This window comes from Schistocerca nitens, chromosome 5 (genome assembly GCF_023898315.1).
Source record: "Schistocerca nitens isolate TAMUIC-IGC-003100 chromosome 5, iqSchNite1.1, whole genome shotgun sequence".
Taxonomy (NCBI): domain Eukaryota; kingdom Metazoa; phylum Arthropoda; class Insecta; order Orthoptera; family Acrididae; genus Schistocerca; species Schistocerca nitens.
In genome coordinates, this window is record NC_064618.1 from 146246768 (window position 1) to 146264486 (window position 17719).

The following is a 17719-nucleotide window of genomic DNA, read 5'->3' on the forward strand; positions in this document are numbered from 1 at the left end:
GTCCCATACACTTTCCTAGAGCATGCCTGGAGTTACATCTTCTTCTGTTTATCATTTGCTAGAAATCTCCTATCCAGTCACAAACATTAGTGGGGCACTGAGTTACACACTTTTTGCAAGTCAAAAAATACTGTATCCACCTGATTTCTTGATCCATGGCTTCCAGGCTGCCATGTGAAAAAAGTGCAAGTTGGATTTTGTGCGACTGATGTTTTCAGATTCCAGGCTCATTGAAATAGAGTGGAGCATTCTGTTTCAAATAGTTCATTATATTTTAGCTCCGAATATGTTCTAAGGTTCTACAAAAGATGAGATTTGGCAGTAGTTTTGTGGATCACTTCCGCTATCTTTGTTATTCTTGGTTTTGATTTGTGCTTCCTTCCAATCACTGGGCATAGTTTTTTGTTCGAGAGATGTGGGGTATGTTATTGTTAAAATGGGAGATAACTCAGCTGCAAATTCCATATACACTGGTGTCCAAAATTAAAGCTACAGTAGAAATTTTGCAAGGTTGCTTTTATTCTGCCACAAAACACTATAAACAGGTGATATTAATGCAGAAACAATTTAAAGAATACAGAATGTAAACAATGGCAATATGCACAATGGTAGGACAAAATGTTCTTCATTTTTTCCAACTTAACTGGTTTGAAAATTCCCACAACTGGTTAATCAGCTTGATATGCGGTGTGACCACCTCTGGCAGCAGTACAGGTCTGTCAACAAAAGAGCATACTGTGAATGATGTCATCAGTCTTATGTTGAGGCAATAAGGTCAATTCTTCTTGCAGAGCTGCTCACAAGTCTTGGAGGGTGGTTGGTGGATGCTGACATGACACAGCTATGGGAGTCAAATCAGGAGAGCAATCAGACCATGCCATTAACACAATATCTTTCATTTCCAAGAAAATATCAACCACCCATGCTGTATGAGGTCAAGCATTATTCTTCTTCAGTATGAAGTATGAGCCCACAGCACCTTACAACAACTGTACTGGAGGTCACAAGATTTCATCACAATACCTGGTAGCAATTAAACCTTGCCAATTCACCCATACAACTTGATGAAGAGATGTTAGAGTGGCTAGCATAATCCGTGCCCATACCATTAAGGATGCTCCTCGATACTGGTATCTTTGCACAAAGTTTGGGTCCCAAAATCATTTCCATGTTCCCTCCAGATGCAAATCCATTGAGAATCACTCACAACTCCAAATTGGGACCCATCTGTGAAAAGAATGTTGGCCTTCTGTTCAACCATCCAGATGGCATGTTGACAACTCCACTATAAACGTTCCTTCTGTGAAGATGTGTCAAAGGTACACATACAGCAGATCTCTGACAATAAAGGCTACTCTATCAAAGTCTTGCATGCACCATTTTGCCTTGATACAACATGTCAAGTGGGTGGTGTGAGGTAAAATGCCAGTTGCTGTGTAGTACTAAGGTGGTATCATTGTGCCCTTACAGCCAAATAACGCCCCTCTCTTTCTGATGTCACATGTGATCAACCATGCCCTGGTCTTTGGGACACAGTTTTGATCTCTGTAATCTATAGGTGTATCTGAGAAATAACAGAATGATTCACATTAAGCCATTGGGCCATATCAGTTTGAGACTGTCCTGCTTCCATTCTTCCTATAGCCCTCCATTGTAGAGTGTCCGGTAGGTGTCTCCTCTGTGCCATACTGCACCATCTGTGACTGTGCACACAGGGATTATGACTGTGGGACTACCTAGCAAACACTACCCCATTTGATAGGTGCCCCAACATCATGGTTGGCATGGTTGTCTGTTGACTGGAATACTATCTTCCGTAGTAGAGAACATGATGATACAGACATCTGCTGACAGTTTGTGTGATTATATCATGAATAGGATGGGAAAATAGTAGTTTGTTGCTTTAATTTTGGACACCAGTGTAGAATTTTGAAGGAATTTCATTGGGTCCTGCAGCATTGTTTACTTTTAGCAATTTCAGCTGTTTCTCACCATCACTGACACTAATATCTATATCACTCATCTATGCAGTGGTAAGAGGAGTAAACTGTGGCAGTAAAGAAAATGATGATTAATTGTGAAATTCAACATAGAACACTAGTGCTTGAGAAAAATTTCCACCAAAGGATATCAATTTACAAAAGGTGATTACCAGTTGTGCCAAAAACTTACAAAGGAGGATTGTACAAATGAGATCATCACAGTGTAAGTACATAAGATCATATGCCTGAAACATGAACATGAATACTATGAAAGGAATAAGAAGATAGTGAAATGAGGCTCACAAAATGTGTACAACAAACAAAGCATGTAAAGGGAAAAACTGGCCAAGCATCTCTCAAAAATACTGCTTTCAATCTCTTTGTCAAAACTGTATAGAAGTATGAAGAATTAAGTATAAACAGTTCAGCAATAATAATCCTCAACATATAACTTATTGCTCACTTCCAAATATGCCAGGAGATGTTCTTTACCCCTTCCAGCCTAAAGTGCTGTTCTTCTTCCAACAGATTTTGATTTTCTCTAACACTTGCAGAAATTTTCTGTCTACTCAACATCTTCACAGGAGATGCAGATGTTTATCACAATTCAAGGTTGTAGACATTTATGATAAAAGAATATAAAAATTGATATCACAGTATAACTATTATTTAAATACCAATGGTGAATGTACTGAAACATAACTCAACAATTTCTGTATATATTTCAAAAAAATGTTTCTGTAAATAGTACAAGGGAATCTTACTTTCTAAATGAATCTAAGATATCTTTTTGTAATTTTTGCTGTATTTGTCTGTGCATGTTGTACCTTCTAATGTGTAATGAATTGGTCATTATCATCAGTACACATGCTTCACTAATGAAATTCATGTATTTCTTTACAGATTAGGGTACATGTGCCCTGACTCTTTCAATCCAGCAGATTTCTACATAAAACAGCTCTCTGTAATTACTGATTATGAGGAAGAATGCTTGAAAAACATCAGAAAAATTTGTACTGCATTTTCACAATCAGATTTTTCTAAGGCCTTGGAAAAGAAACCTGACACTGCCCCAGCAGAGGTAAGAAACCAGTGTTAATGTAAAAATTATCACTACATGAAAAGAATCTAATGTATGTTTAACTAGCCTCCATACTCTCAAAAAATAAATTTAGCAAGTACAATCTGTTGAACATTACATTCCAAACAGAGAAGTAAGGTAGTAATTTAGAGTGTAATTGTCTCCACACATAATGTATTGTAGTTAAATTAAGAAAAACCAGGGACAACTAAGCAAATTATTTGAAGCAGATAACCCAAAGCACTTTGTATATTAATATGCAGTATCTAGGCATAAAGTCAACAAACTTCCATGCTCATTGGATCACTTTAATTTCAGTGGTAGTAAGACTGTATAGAATATGTAGTGTGTCTGCTGAAGTTAAGAAAAGTGTGATTCTATCCATAAAGGTAAAATTAGAAGCTGCAGATACAAGGTTACCAAGAAAAGATATTCCAACTACTTTGTATTATTTGTAAAACTGCTGAAGAAGCTGATACTCTTGCTGCTTAAACATAAAGACTGTAGAGTATTAATATTTGATGATATCAATATGGATAATATATTTAAGAGTAAATGTCAACTATCTGCTAAATACATTAAGATTTCTTAACTTTTATTACACAAACAAAAATTCTACATGGCAGTTAGTGTACCTGGATAGTGTAATACAAATTTTCATTTTAACAAAACAGAACTTGCTATAGTCAAACTGTGCAAATAGCAAATTTGGAAAAACTAGGGGCCTGGTTAATGATTTATGCATAAACTAATTGTTAAACATAATGAACCCAATTAAATAGGGAAAATATTATGACTTATAATGCAGGTATCATAAATGAACAAAAAATTCTTTGGCTTGTTAACTGAAAATTTTGATGCATGTTGTCCTAAATATTACAAGGAAACATAAAATTAAAGCCACTATACTAACATACAAAATCTACAAGAAATGATGTACCCCACATCAGAATAAAATAATAATAATGATGGTAATCCCTTAAGGGTCAAAGCATACCAATGATGACAAGGAAATGTATGTGAAAGGGGAAAAGATTTAAATGCCTGAAGTTAAAGTAGCAAAATGCAAAGGAAATGGTATATACATACTGAACTCTGTGAATATTTGCAAAGTTAAATTGGATGACAATGAAATCCATCAGATACCAATTGTACCTAACATTCTAAATGCACATTTCCTAGTCACAGTCAACTGATACCAACATAGAAGATAGAAGTAAGGCAGAGACACTACTGTCACGACTAAAAAACAAACTAACAGACAGCTTTCACTTGATTTGTGTGTGGAGAATGTAAGTCAAATGGTCATTTGCTAAGCTCAGAAATTCTATATTACAGGATTACCATGGTTCCTCAAATTATCTTATTAAATACGTAAGAAAATAAATTATACTTCCATTGACTAAGCTAATTTGTAAAATATTAAATGAAGACTATTATCTACAATGTTTCAAAATATCTATAGTTCTATCAGTTTATAAGACAGAAGATGTAACATCTCTGGATAACTATTAACCTATTTCACTTACACCTATAATATAAAAAATTTAGAACACAGGAAGTATAAGCAGCTAAGAAAGTATTTTGAATTTACAAATATACTTACCTCCTCAGAGATCCAGCCTATCAACTGTCAAACCAGTTCAAAAGTGGTGGAAAATGCATTTATTTTTAAAATAAATATATAATCTTTGCAGCACTTTTTGATATAAGAAAAGCAATTGATGTGATACTAGTATCCCATAATGATTTTGTCAAAAAACTTCAGTACTTTTGAGTAGGAGAGAATTCAGCCCTTCTTAAGCAACAGCAAGCAGCTAATGAACATAAAAAGTAGTTACAAACAGTGTACCTCACAGATAGATTCTTGGATCTATCCTGTTCATGTTTGACGTAAAAGATTTACTTACAATTGTGTCATCTACACTGTGCTACACTGAAATCACAAAATACTAATCACATGTGATACTATCCTTAAAAATGTGCAACACAGAATGATGGTGCCGATGAAGAAATATATCAGTTGGTTTCAGGTTAATGTATTACAGATAAAGACAGTAAAACTAAAGGCATTGTATTCAGTCTGAATGATTCCAGTCATGATAATAAAACAATCACACTACCAAAATTTCCCATAGGCCAAAAACACAACTGGGGTATTAATGCTGTAAAAGTATGTGACAGACTGGTACATGTGGTCTGTCTGCAATAGTAAGTAACTAATATATATGCATATTTCTCGTTCTCCCACTTCCATTGGAACTATGGGATATCAATATAAATTCCCCATCAGTTCTGTTTGTGGACAATACTTCTGTTTTAATTGAAGATGATGCAGAAAAAATTCAGAGCTCCATTGTGAGCGCAATGGGTACTCTAGAAAACTGGTTCCAGTTAAATGGCTTGAAACTGAACATTGCAAAAACCAATATGGTACATTTCAAAACCAAACATTTGAAATGTGTGGATCTTAAAATACATCATCACAATCATCCTGTGGAAGAAGTTAACACAGTCAAATTCCTAGGACTAAATGTGGACAACAACTTAAACTGGAGTACACATATTGAGTTCCTATCAAATAAACTAAACAGCTTTGCATTTGAAATGCAAATGCTAGCAAACTCTACTGACATGAGTACACGAAAAATAGCATATCATAGTTATTTTGAATCTGTCATTAGGTATGGTATCATTTTCTGTGGAAATTCAAGTAGTGTATCTCGAATACTGAAACTGCAAAAGAAAATTATAAGATACATGTGTAGTGGACAACAAACAGAATCTTGTTGCCCATTATTTCGGAACCTGCAAATCCTAACAGTTCCCTCCATATACATTTATGAAATTATAATCTTTGTACACAGCAGACAAACATTATTTGAGGAAAATCATTTTAACCACACATACAATACAAGAAATAAAAATAATTTTATGTTACCCACACACCATTTCAAATTATATGCACGAACTCCACAGTATACAGGGATGACAATATATAACAAGCTAATGGGCAAAAATATATTTAATATGAAGCCAGAGAGTCTAAAAATAAGGCTACAGCAGATTCTGTGGGAGAAATGCTACTGTTCAGTAGAAGAATTCATGGAGGATGACATGATAATTTGAGCAAGGGGTAATTAATTGTTAGTCTTTTATTGTATGTGTAACAAAATTGTATTATTATTATGACACCATTTGTTAAAATCAGTTCTTGTAATTAAGTGTTAGTTTTTTTATTGTATGTGTATTTTTATATTGTATTATTTTTATGGTACCATTTGTTAAAATCAAATGTTGGATGTATATGGTAAAACTTTACCAAAATTTTGACGTGTCTCCTGTACCTGAATCAAATGATTTAGATTACGTACATTATGAGACTAATAAACCACAATTCACAATTCACAAGATAATTCTGTAGGTTTGAAATTTGTGTTGATATGACAGTAGAAAGCTGTCAGGTGCATCACAGCACTTGGAGCATGTAAATCATGTAGGTATTATTTCAGACAACTGAATATGACAGTACTTAGTCCATTTAGACACCTGTGTGCAAAACTTAATTATGATAGTAACTTCTGCATGATGTGTCACTGCCGAGATGCATAGTTCAATGAAACTTGGACCATACACAAGAAAGGACTACCACAGTATAGTACAGAAAGTAACTGAAAGAGATATGCAATGAGACAAACAGATATGACACTTTTATTCAAAGACAACAATTCACTGAAGTCACAATACAATCATTTATGATGGCCCTCTGGACATTATTAAAGGTGGGATATGATTCTTAATAGCTTGTGTGATCACCTTAGGTGGCAATGCATGCTCTGTAATGTGCTACCATGTAACCACAAAGATGGTAAGAAGTTCTTATAGTAGGACATTACATTTCTCCACCAGCAGAGTTGAGAAATGCTGGATGGTCATTGGTGCATGCGGACATGCTGCAATACATCTCCTCACTGCATACCACACATGTTCTGTAGAATTTAAGTTGGGGTAATGGGCAGGCCAATCTATTCGTCAAATACCTCATAGTTCCAAGAGCTCCTCCACCCATACAGTTAGATGCAATCATGCACTGTCATCCATAAAAATGAAGTCAAGGTCAAATGCACCCATGAAAATATGCACATGAGGAAGCAGTACAGTGACACAATCGTGACTGGTGAGTACACTGTGTTCAAAGATTCAGAGGTCAGTACATCCAGGCGAAATTATGCCTCATCACACAGTGACATCTGGACTGCCAAAATGATCGTTTTCAAAAATGTTCCTAGGTGCATTATGTAATTCCATATGGCAAGAGGTGGCAACATGTAATGCACCCAGAAACATTGTTGAACATGACTGTTTTGGTGGTCCAAGTGTTGTGGTGGGGAGGCTTGATGTTACATGGGTGTACTGACCTCCAAATCTTTGAACATGGTACACTCACTGGTCCACGTTACTATACTCCTTTCTCATTCAACCCTGGCTTCATTTTTGTGGATGACAATCTCCAACTGCATTTAACTGTGCAGGAGAGAACATACTTGGTGAACAGATTGGCCTTCCCATTCCCCCGCTAAAATCACATTGAGTATGTGTAGGATGCATTGGGGAGACATACTGCAGCATGTCCACATGCACCAATAACCACTAAGCAGTTGTCAATGGTTCTGGCAGAGGGATGGAATACACAAACTCCTCACCAACCTTGTGGCCAGCATGGGAGTACATTACAGAGAATGCATTGGCATCCATTGTGGTCATGTACTCTATTAAGAACTGTCTTCCACCTTTTGGATTGTCCAGGGGACCATTATAAATTGCAATGACTCCAGTGCAGTTATTTTCTTCGAATAAAAGTGTCATTCCTGTCAATCACATTTCACATTTATTTCAGTTACCTTATTTACCATATTGTACCAGTTCTTTTTATGTATGGTTCAAGTTCCTTCAAGCTATATTACTTGGCAGTGACACATCATGTGGAAGTTATTTTTTGCACATCAGAGTATGTAAATGCTTTGTGTTTGTTAAAAGCAACAGAAATAAGTATAAAATAAGGATGTCAATTTGCAACATTAAATTTACGTGCCATATGCTAGGCTAACAGAGACTTTCATTATGTTGTCATAGACTTGTAACAGCTACAAATATCTTAGGTTTTTATACTTCAACAAGTATTGTGAAAGTGTCTACACAGCTTCAGTAAATAGATTTAAAACTAGAGTTTCAAAATGGATGAGAAGTAAAAGTTGTTAATTTACTCAAGAATTCTAGGAGTTATCTATGTTTTTATGTTAATGAACTAAGGATAAACCACAGACTGAATTATGTAACCATATCTTAATTTATGTATATATTTCATACTAATTTTTTGTACTTATTGTCATTCACTTAGGTATTTAACTATCTCTTCGTCAAGGCAGATTGAAATTTAAAATGTTCAAAGGTGAATAAAGTTTTTGATATTAATTTTTTACCAATTTTATTTTCAGTTTCCCATGGAACTTTGTAATTATACAAAAATGTAAGTATAAAACATGCATTCTAACTCTTTCTTTCAAGACTAAATCAGTTACAATACAGAACTGTGTTCAATTACCTGAGACATAATGACTGAAATTATTTTGAAGGTTTTGGTACCAACTTTTGATGATATCTAAGCAGTAATGAAACAAATTGTTGCAAGTGAATAATTTGTTCTGAACTGAGACTTAATCAGAATCACCTGCCTTTTACAAGCAGTATGTTCCCTATAGCACTATCTGAGCACACCTAATAGTTCAGGATGTTACTTGTTTCTCTACATTCCTTCAAAGCTCCACAATCACTTTCTTGCTGTACTGATGAACTAGCACAATTTGGAGAAAGAAAACAGAAATTTCAGCTTAAACACAGTCTTAGGAATCTCACTGATATCATATGTCCACTAGGTCATTTATGAGGGTCACCCCAAAAGAAATGCACACTATTTTTTAAAAAATCCATCTTTTATTCTACATGTTTGAAGGTTTTACACTGTGTAGATAAATCCTTTAGGAACAATATTTCATTTCTCCACATAATTTCCATCCCTCTCAACTGCCTTATGCCATCTTGGAACCAGCGCCTGTATACCCGCACGGTAAAATTCTGGACCAACCTGTTAGAGCCACTGTTTGGCAGCATGCACAAGGGAGTCATCATCTTCAAACCTTGATCCACAAAGAGAGTCTTTCAGTTTCCCAAAGACATGATAGTCACATGGAATCACATCAGGACTGTAAGGCAGGTGTTTCAGTGTTGTCCATCCGAGTTTTGTGATCATTTCCATGGTTTCTTTACTGACATGTGGCCGTGCATTGTCGTGCAACAGCAAAACATCCTGCTTTTGCCGATGTGGTTGAACATGAATCAGTCAAGCTTGAAGTTTCTTCAGTGTCATCACATATGCAACAGAATTTATGGTGGTTCCACTTGGCATGATGTCCACAAGCAAGAGGCCTGCCACTGCGAGGACAATCCTCAATATTGCTGTGCCCGCTTTCATCACATAACCTGCTTGCTCACCAACTAACTGTACTGCGATCGACAGCAGCATCTCCATACACCTTTTTCAACATCTTGTGGATGTTTCCCACTGTCTCGTTTTCACAGCACATGAATTCTATGACAGCATGTTGCTTCTGATGAACGTCAAGTGTCGCAGCCATCACATGCTGTGATGGCACCACTCACGGGAACAGGTTGAACTAAATTTGAAAACAAGTGGGAAGGATGTATCTACACACTGTAAAACTTCCACACACGCAGAATGAAAACTGTATTTTCACAAAAATAGTGTGCATTTCTTTTGGAGTGACCCTCATATATATAAATACTATGAATAATAAATGTTGTATCACACATCCCTGAGGCACAAGTAGTGGTACTTTCACTTCAGTCCTAATAGATGTCTAATCTGTTAGTTGTTTATGTGTGGAATTGTGCTGAAGCCTTTCTAGAAGTTAAGGGACCTGATAACAACTTATTCATTGGTTTCTACAGCCTTCTGGATTGGGTGGAATGACAAATGAATGAAGTCAGCTGTAGGTCACATAGCCAGAACTTGTACTATCTATCACAGATGCCACACTTTCTTAATAGAATCACTGATTTCCTTCGTTACTTTATTCTAGGTGATCAGTTAGATCAAGCTGGGCTCATTGCACGGTCACCTCAGTAACTGAGCCCTCTATTTACTTTTGGAGATTTATTGAAGGTACTTTTTGTACCAACTTAGTTAACTACATATGCTGAGAGCATAACAAGATTTTACGGATTACCTAAAGAAGTTACACCTGACATGCTGCAGCAAGCCTTGAAAGAAATTGAACTGATTTAGGATATCTGCTGAATTTCCACTTTAAGTCACATCAAAATCTTATGAAACTATACATTATGAAACTGATGTATTTTTTGTTGCTAGTATTTATTTTATGGGTATAAAGCCGTGGTGAAAGGCATAATCTCTGCCTGAGGTTACATTTTTAATGCTGGAGACATCATCAGAAACTTTAATGACTCAGAGAGCTGTTACAGTCTCAAACAAGCTCAGCAAAACGAACAGTTTGCCTTGCTGATCTTGTCTGAGACTGTAACAGCTCTATGAGGTATTAAAGTTTTTTATGATGTCTCCAGCATTGGAAGACAAAGCTTCAGGCAGATGACTTTGCCTTGGACCATGGTCTTATGCCCATAAAACGAATATCAGCAATAATGCAAAGACTGGGTGTAAAAGCCTACATTCTGTGATTGATGTACTTCACTGAAACTTGCCACCATATCTGTCTTTGTTGGTTTTCATAGTAAATTTATATACAAAGTCAAAGTTGTGAGATTCTTATTGAAGAAGTCTGTACAACTCTTGATCATTGTAATCCTTCCTATGATCAAGGTAACTGTTTGACAAATAACGTTTATTTGAATTATTCATCAAAAGAAAAACTTTTGAGTGAGCTAGTTCACAAATTGAAGGGGAGTCAGAAAGCTGATTTAGTAATATAATTTATGTGATGTGTGGAATATTAACTGGCAATAATGTTGTATGAGTATTAGTCTGAAGAAACTCTCAGATTCAGAACAAGAGTTAGAAATGGAGGCAGGGAAAACATGATGAATAGTTATAGAGACATCACTACCCCATAGGACCACCTATATCACTAGTACACCACTATAATTCCCAGAGTAGTTACCTGAGCTCTAGCTATAATTGGGGTGTTTAAAGTATGGTCATGATAGCATTGATTTTATCAATACAATTTAAACTCACTGAATCTCCTTACCGAGTGAAGTGGTGCAATGATTAGCACACTGGACTTGCATTCAGGAGGATGAAGGTTCAAACCCGCATCCGGGTATCCTGATTTAGATTTTCTGTGATTTCCCTAAATCACTTCAGGTGAGTTCCAGGATGGTTCATTTGAAAAGGGTACAGCCAACTTCCTTTCCCATCCTTCCCTAATCTGATGGGATCAATGACCTCGCAGTTTGATCCCCTTCCTCAAACCAACCAACCAAGTCTCCTTAGCATGCTGAAGTCTTCATATACATATATCAAACCCCATGGAAGTTTAGTAGCCAATTTTACCAAGTCAAAATGATTCCTAATGCAAACTGACATTGTGTGTTTGTAGATTTTCCCGGCGAATGAGATGCTTGAAGGTCTCTTGGGCATGCAGCCGGGTTGACTGGTCATTATTGAACGAATTTTTGACAGCGTAACGTGCCATCATCATCAGGTTACTCCTGTTGACTGACGTCCTAGGCTGGCGGGTGGTGTGGTATATATACCTGTCGCCTCTCCCCTCCACCGACTCTGCGTTTGGACCGAGGGAAGTGCAGGCCGCGGTGGTGGGGGTAGCTTGCGCTGACGAGGTGACTGATGGGCGTCAGTATGCATGCCGCCTTCGGCGGGTGTGGTGCCCCTTTTCCGCTGCTCCTGCAGAACTTTTATTGCTGGATTCCACGCTTGGCTGAATTGAAATCCATTGTCCTTGTTAATAAGGTTCTCGCACAGCCGGATTTCAATTGCTACCTTGTATACACAGTCCCAAAAGTGGGATGTGTTGTGTAGGACTTCTATGTTCTCGTATTCCATACGATGATTTGTCTCGAGGCAATGTTCTGCGATGGCAGATTTTGTAGGCTGTTGGAGATCGGTGTGCCGTTTGTGTTAAGTACACCTTTCCTCGATGGTGTGAATGGTTTGCCCCACATATGCTTTCCCACACTCGCACGGTATGAAATAAACTCCAGATTTCCGGAATCCTAAATCGTCCTTCACTGTCCCTACAAGGGACTTGATCTTTGGCGGCAGGCGGTAGATGCATTTGATGTTATGACGTCCTAGAATCCTGCCTATTTTTCCAGATACGTTGGCCGCATATGATATGTAGGCTGTCGCTTTCGGTGGATCATCATCAGGTGTCGGCTGTGGTGTGGTCTTCTGCTTAAAGGCACGTCGAATTTGGCGGTCACTATAGCCGTTCTTCTGGAACACATCCTTGAGGTGATCTAGTTCCAGTTTTAAGCTTTCTTTGTCGGAGATCACACGGGCTCTGTGAACCAATGTATTTAGTACTCCTTCTCTTTGTGACGGGTGATGACAGCTGGAGGCGTGAAGGTATAGATCCATGTGGGTTGTCTTCCGGTAGACGCTGTGTCCTAGTGTTCCATCAGTCAACAGGAGTAACCTGATGATGATGGCATGTTACACCGTCAAAAATTCGTTCAACAATGACCAATCAACCTGGCTGCATGCCCGAGAGACCTTCAAGCAAACTGACATTATTTATATTGCAAAAAGCTGGAACTTGTGACACTACAAAATGCAGAAAGGCAGTAATATATTTCATTACTTCAATTTTGCTTATCTATGGTATGGACAGTTCTGGCAGACTACAAATATATTGTGAGCAAAGGTGAGCACACACTGAATAGTATATGAAATGAATCATCACCAGACACAAAACAGAATGAAGACTTGCTAGCTTTTGGATAAATTCTTTAAATAACTAGGAAACACATTCCTACATGCACACACACACACACACACACACACACACACACACACCTGTTTGTGCAGCTATGTTGTTCTGGCTGAACACACAATTCCGGGATTGCAGTTCGGGTGGTGGACATTGTTGGTCATAGCCTAGTCTCTCATGTCAAAGTTACAAACCATTTCTACTGTAATGATGAAAGCTGAAAAATTAATTAAAATTTGTGCTGTGGCTAGGTTCAAATGGTTCAAATGGCTCTGAGCACTATGCGACTTAACTTCTGAGGTCATCAGTCGCCTAGAACTTAGAACTAATTAAACCTAACTAACCTAATGACATCACACACATCCATGCCCAAGGCAGGATTCGAACCTGCGACCGTAGCGGTCGCTCGGCTCCAGACTGTAGCGCCGAGAACCGCACGGCCACTCCGGCCGGCCGCTGTGGCTAGGACTTGATGCCAGATCACCTTGCTTGTTAACCACATATGCTAGCCATTACACCACCACAGCATTACAGCTAACATAGTTGGATGGACTAACCTAGTCCAATGCCCTCCATAACACAAACTTCAATTCATCACTATTGCTGTAGACATGAATTGAAGTTTGCATTAGGGAGGGCAGTGGACTAGAGTAGTCTGCAGGTATGTTAGCTGTAATGGTGTGGTGGTGCGACGGCTAGCATACCTCGCTCCTAAGCAAGGAAACCCAGGTTCAAGTCCTGGGCACAGCAGAAGTTTTAGTTCATTTCTCCGACTTCCATCGTTATAGTAGATAAAGATGAGATAGAAATGTCATCAGGAAACTGTAATTACACCAGATCCATAGATACAAACCATTTCCTTCACCACCTCTCCATCACTTCCACCTTATTATCACATGAAGCTCACCCATGTGGCACCCTCCTGTGGGCTCTAGAGGACACCTTCGTAGCCTCCCCAAACCCCAAACCCTTCATCTGTTTCAGACTGAGTGATGCTATCTTCATGATCTGGACCCAGGGTCAAGACACCCTGTCCTCCATCCTCCACAGCCTCAGCATCTCCTCTTACTTCACCTGATCCTCCTCAGCCTAATGTGCCACCTTCCTCAACATTGACCTCCATCATCTCTGATGGCACCATGTATACCACTGTCCATACTGAGCCCACTAACCATCACTAGTATGTGTATTTTGATAGCTGTCATCCTTACACACCAAAAAATTACTACCATTTAGCGTGGCCTCACATGGATGCCATATCTACAGTGCCAAGAGTTCCCTTGCTCTGTATGCCAAAGGTCCCGCAAAGTCCTTTTAATCTTTGCACCAGCCCCAGGAATCAGCTGTAAAGCAACCCCCTCACCACCAATATCAGCCCAGACTGGAGCAACTGAACCATGTCCTTCACCAGGGCTTCAATGATCATCATCCCGAGAAATGAGGGACATCTTAACTACATTCATTCTTACACCTTCTAAAGTGGTATTCCACAACCACTCATCCTACACAACATCCTGCTCCATCCCTCTGCCACTTCCACTCCCAGTCCCTTGCCGTGGTCATCATATCCCTGTCAAAGAGCTCGGTTCAAGATTTGCCCAGTTCACTCAGCCAGCACATTCTACTTTAGTCCTGTCCCAGTCTTATCCTATCCCACCAGGGGCAGGGCCACATTTGAAAGCAGTCGTGTCATATATCAGTCCTCCTCCAATTTTTGCACAGAATTTTGTATGGAATGACAACCAATCACCTGTCCACCAGAAGAATGGCAATTGCTAAACTGTGGTCAAGAACAGAAATGACCATTGGCAGAATGTGTTGCTGAGCAAAACATGGTCAAGCTCAGTGGCCACATAACAAACTTGTGCCACCCAGATACTTCCCTCTAGTGCCACCTATTCTGAACTACACAGATGGGCATTATCATTGCAACACATCCTTCCATGTCATAATCCTCCAGGCCTCAGTCCTTACTAACCCACTGCACCCACAGCTTCTATCTACACTCCTGGAAATGGAAAAAAGAACACATTGACACCGGTGTGTCAGACCCACCATACTTGCTCCGGACACTGCGAGAGGGCTGTACAAGCAATGATCACACGCACGGCACAGCGGACACACCAGGACCCGCGGTGTTGGCCGTCGAATGGCGCTAGCTGCGCAGCATTTGTGCACCGCCGCCGTCAGTGTCAGCCAGTTTGCCGTGGCATACGGAGCTCCATCGCAGTCTTTAACACTGGTAGCATGCCGCGACAGCGTGCACGTGAACCGTATGTGCAGTTGACGGACTTTGTGCGAGGGCGTATAGTGGGCATGCGGGAGGCCGGGTGGACGTACCGCCGAATTGCTCAACACGTGGGGCGTGAGGTCTCCACAGTACATCGATGTTGTCGCCAGTGGTCGGCGGAAGGTGCACGTGCCCGTCGACCTGGGACCAGACCGCAGCGATGCACGGATGCACGCCAAGACCGTAGGATCCTACGCAGTGCCGTAGGGGACCGCACCGCCACTTCCCAGCAAATTAGGGACACTGTTGCTCCTGGGGTATCGGCGAGGACCATTCGCAACCGTCTCCATGAAGCTGGGCTACGGTCCCGCACACCGTTAGGCCGTCTTCCGCTCATGCCCCAACATCGTGCAGCCCGCCTCCAGTGGTGTCGCGACAGGCGTGAATAGAGGGACAAATGGAGACGTGTCATCTTCAGCGATGAGAGTCGCTTCTGCCTTGGTGCCAATGATGGTCGTATGCGTGTTTGGCGCCGTGCAGGTGAGCGCCACAATCAGGACTGCATACGACCGAGGCACACAGGGCCAACACTCGGCATCATGGTGTGGGGAGCGATCTCCTACACTGGCCGTACACCACTGGTGATCGTCGAGGGGACACTGAATAGTGCACGGTACATCCAAACTGTCATCGAACCCATCGTTCTACCATTCCTAGACCGGCAAGGGAACTTGCTGTTCCAACAGGACAATGCACGTCCGCATGTATCCCGTGCCACCCAACGTGCTCTAGAAGGTGTAAGTCAACTACCCTGGCCAGCAAGATCTCCGGATCTGTCCCCCATTGAGCATGTTTGGGACTGGATGAAGCGTCGTCTCACGCGGTCTGCACGTCCAGCACGAACGCTGGTCCAACTGAGGCGCCAGGTGGAAATGGCATGGCAAGCCATTCCACAGGACTACATCCAGCATCTCTACGATCGTCTCCATAGGAGAATAGCAGCCTGCATTGCTGCGAAAGGTGGATATACACTGTACTAGTGTCGACATTGTGCATGCTCTGTTGCCTGTGTCTATGTGCCTGTGGTTCTGTCAGTGTGATCATGTGATGTATCTGACCCCAGGAATGTGTCAATAAAGTTTCCCCTTCCTGGGACAATGAATTCTCGGTGTTCTTATTTCAATTTCCAGGAGTGTATTAGTGTTCCCTTCCTGTCCTCTCCCTCCTTCCCAGTCCATGCCTTTGCATTATTGTCATCATGTACCACATAAACTCACTAATACCAGCACTGTTTTGGGACCAGCAATGGTAGGCTTTCAGTGTCAGAGTGAACCATTAGCGATGGTGCATTTCAGTAGCTGTGGATGGAATTGGTTGATACGATGGTGCCTCAAACCTCTTCATGTGTCAACAGATGTAAGGAGCCACCCATGGTTGTTAACCACTGTAGCCAATGTCTACACGACATTTGACATATACACTTACCCACACTGTAGAGATCAAGAATATTGTCTGGCATGCTAGCCCTAGGGTCCTTCAGACTGTGGGACCAGAAGATGAAGGAGATTTCATGGTTGTTTCCGTTGGAAGAAACACACTGGGCTATGGTCAAGGATAGGAGTGGTCCTGTACATAAGGAACATCATGAGCACTGCTGTCATCATAGTGGTTCTCATTTCTTTTAACATTTTCTACTTAAATGCCTGCAACATATGCTCTGCTTCATCATTGGAAGATGGGTGAAATGGCAGACAGGAAAGGTGTGATATGATGCTGGTAATGCAGGATCGTTTGAAAGTTATTGCCATGAATTGGGGCCCGTTGTCCAATATGATAGTTTGGGGAAGCCCTTCACTGGATAGAACTAGAACAAGCACATTAATTGTGCTGTCTGTTGTGCTGGATGCCAAGCTGATCACTCATTGGTAATTAGAGAACGCAACCATGACTAGTAACCACACAGAGCCCAGAAATGGGCTGATTAATTCCAAATGCATATGCTCCCAGGGGCAACTGGGGATAGGCCACAGGGCAAAAGATTTGGTTGGTGCAGCCTGATGCCAGGCACAAGTGAGACAGCTGCACACCATGGCTTCGACACCCTTGTTTATACCTGGCAAGTAAGCATGTTGTTGCATTAGGCCTTGACACTTCCCAGTGCCCTCAACAAGTAGTTGTAAGACTTGAGGCTACAGGGTGGCCAGGATGATGACACAGTGAGTATCTGCCTCATAGGTCATGAGGGGGAAATCACTGAAGACTAACAGATGGTGGTAGAGGCCAGCGTAGGCCCAGAGCACTGGATTAATGTTCTTCAAAAAGTACACAGGCCATCCTTGGAGCACATAATGCATGACTCACTGTAAGATTGGGATACAGTGAGTGTCTGCAACAATTTTTGCAGCCAGAATGGGAAACC

General features: G+C 40.4%; 1 protein-coding gene across 1 annotated transcript in view; it reads left to right on the forward strand.

The window, feature by feature from the left end:
• LOC126259259 (protein scarlet-like) overlaps positions 1-17719 on the forward strand; it is a 128512-nt gene that overhangs the window by 46123 nt on the left and 64670 nt on the right. Inside the window, exons 8-9 of the mRNA XM_049955894.1 lie at positions 2886-3063; positions 8559-8590. Of these exons, the coding sequence (XP_049811851.1) occupies positions 2886-3063; positions 8559-8590 (210 nt within the window). The remainder of the gene's footprint in view (positions 1-2885; positions 3064-8558; positions 8591-17719) is intronic.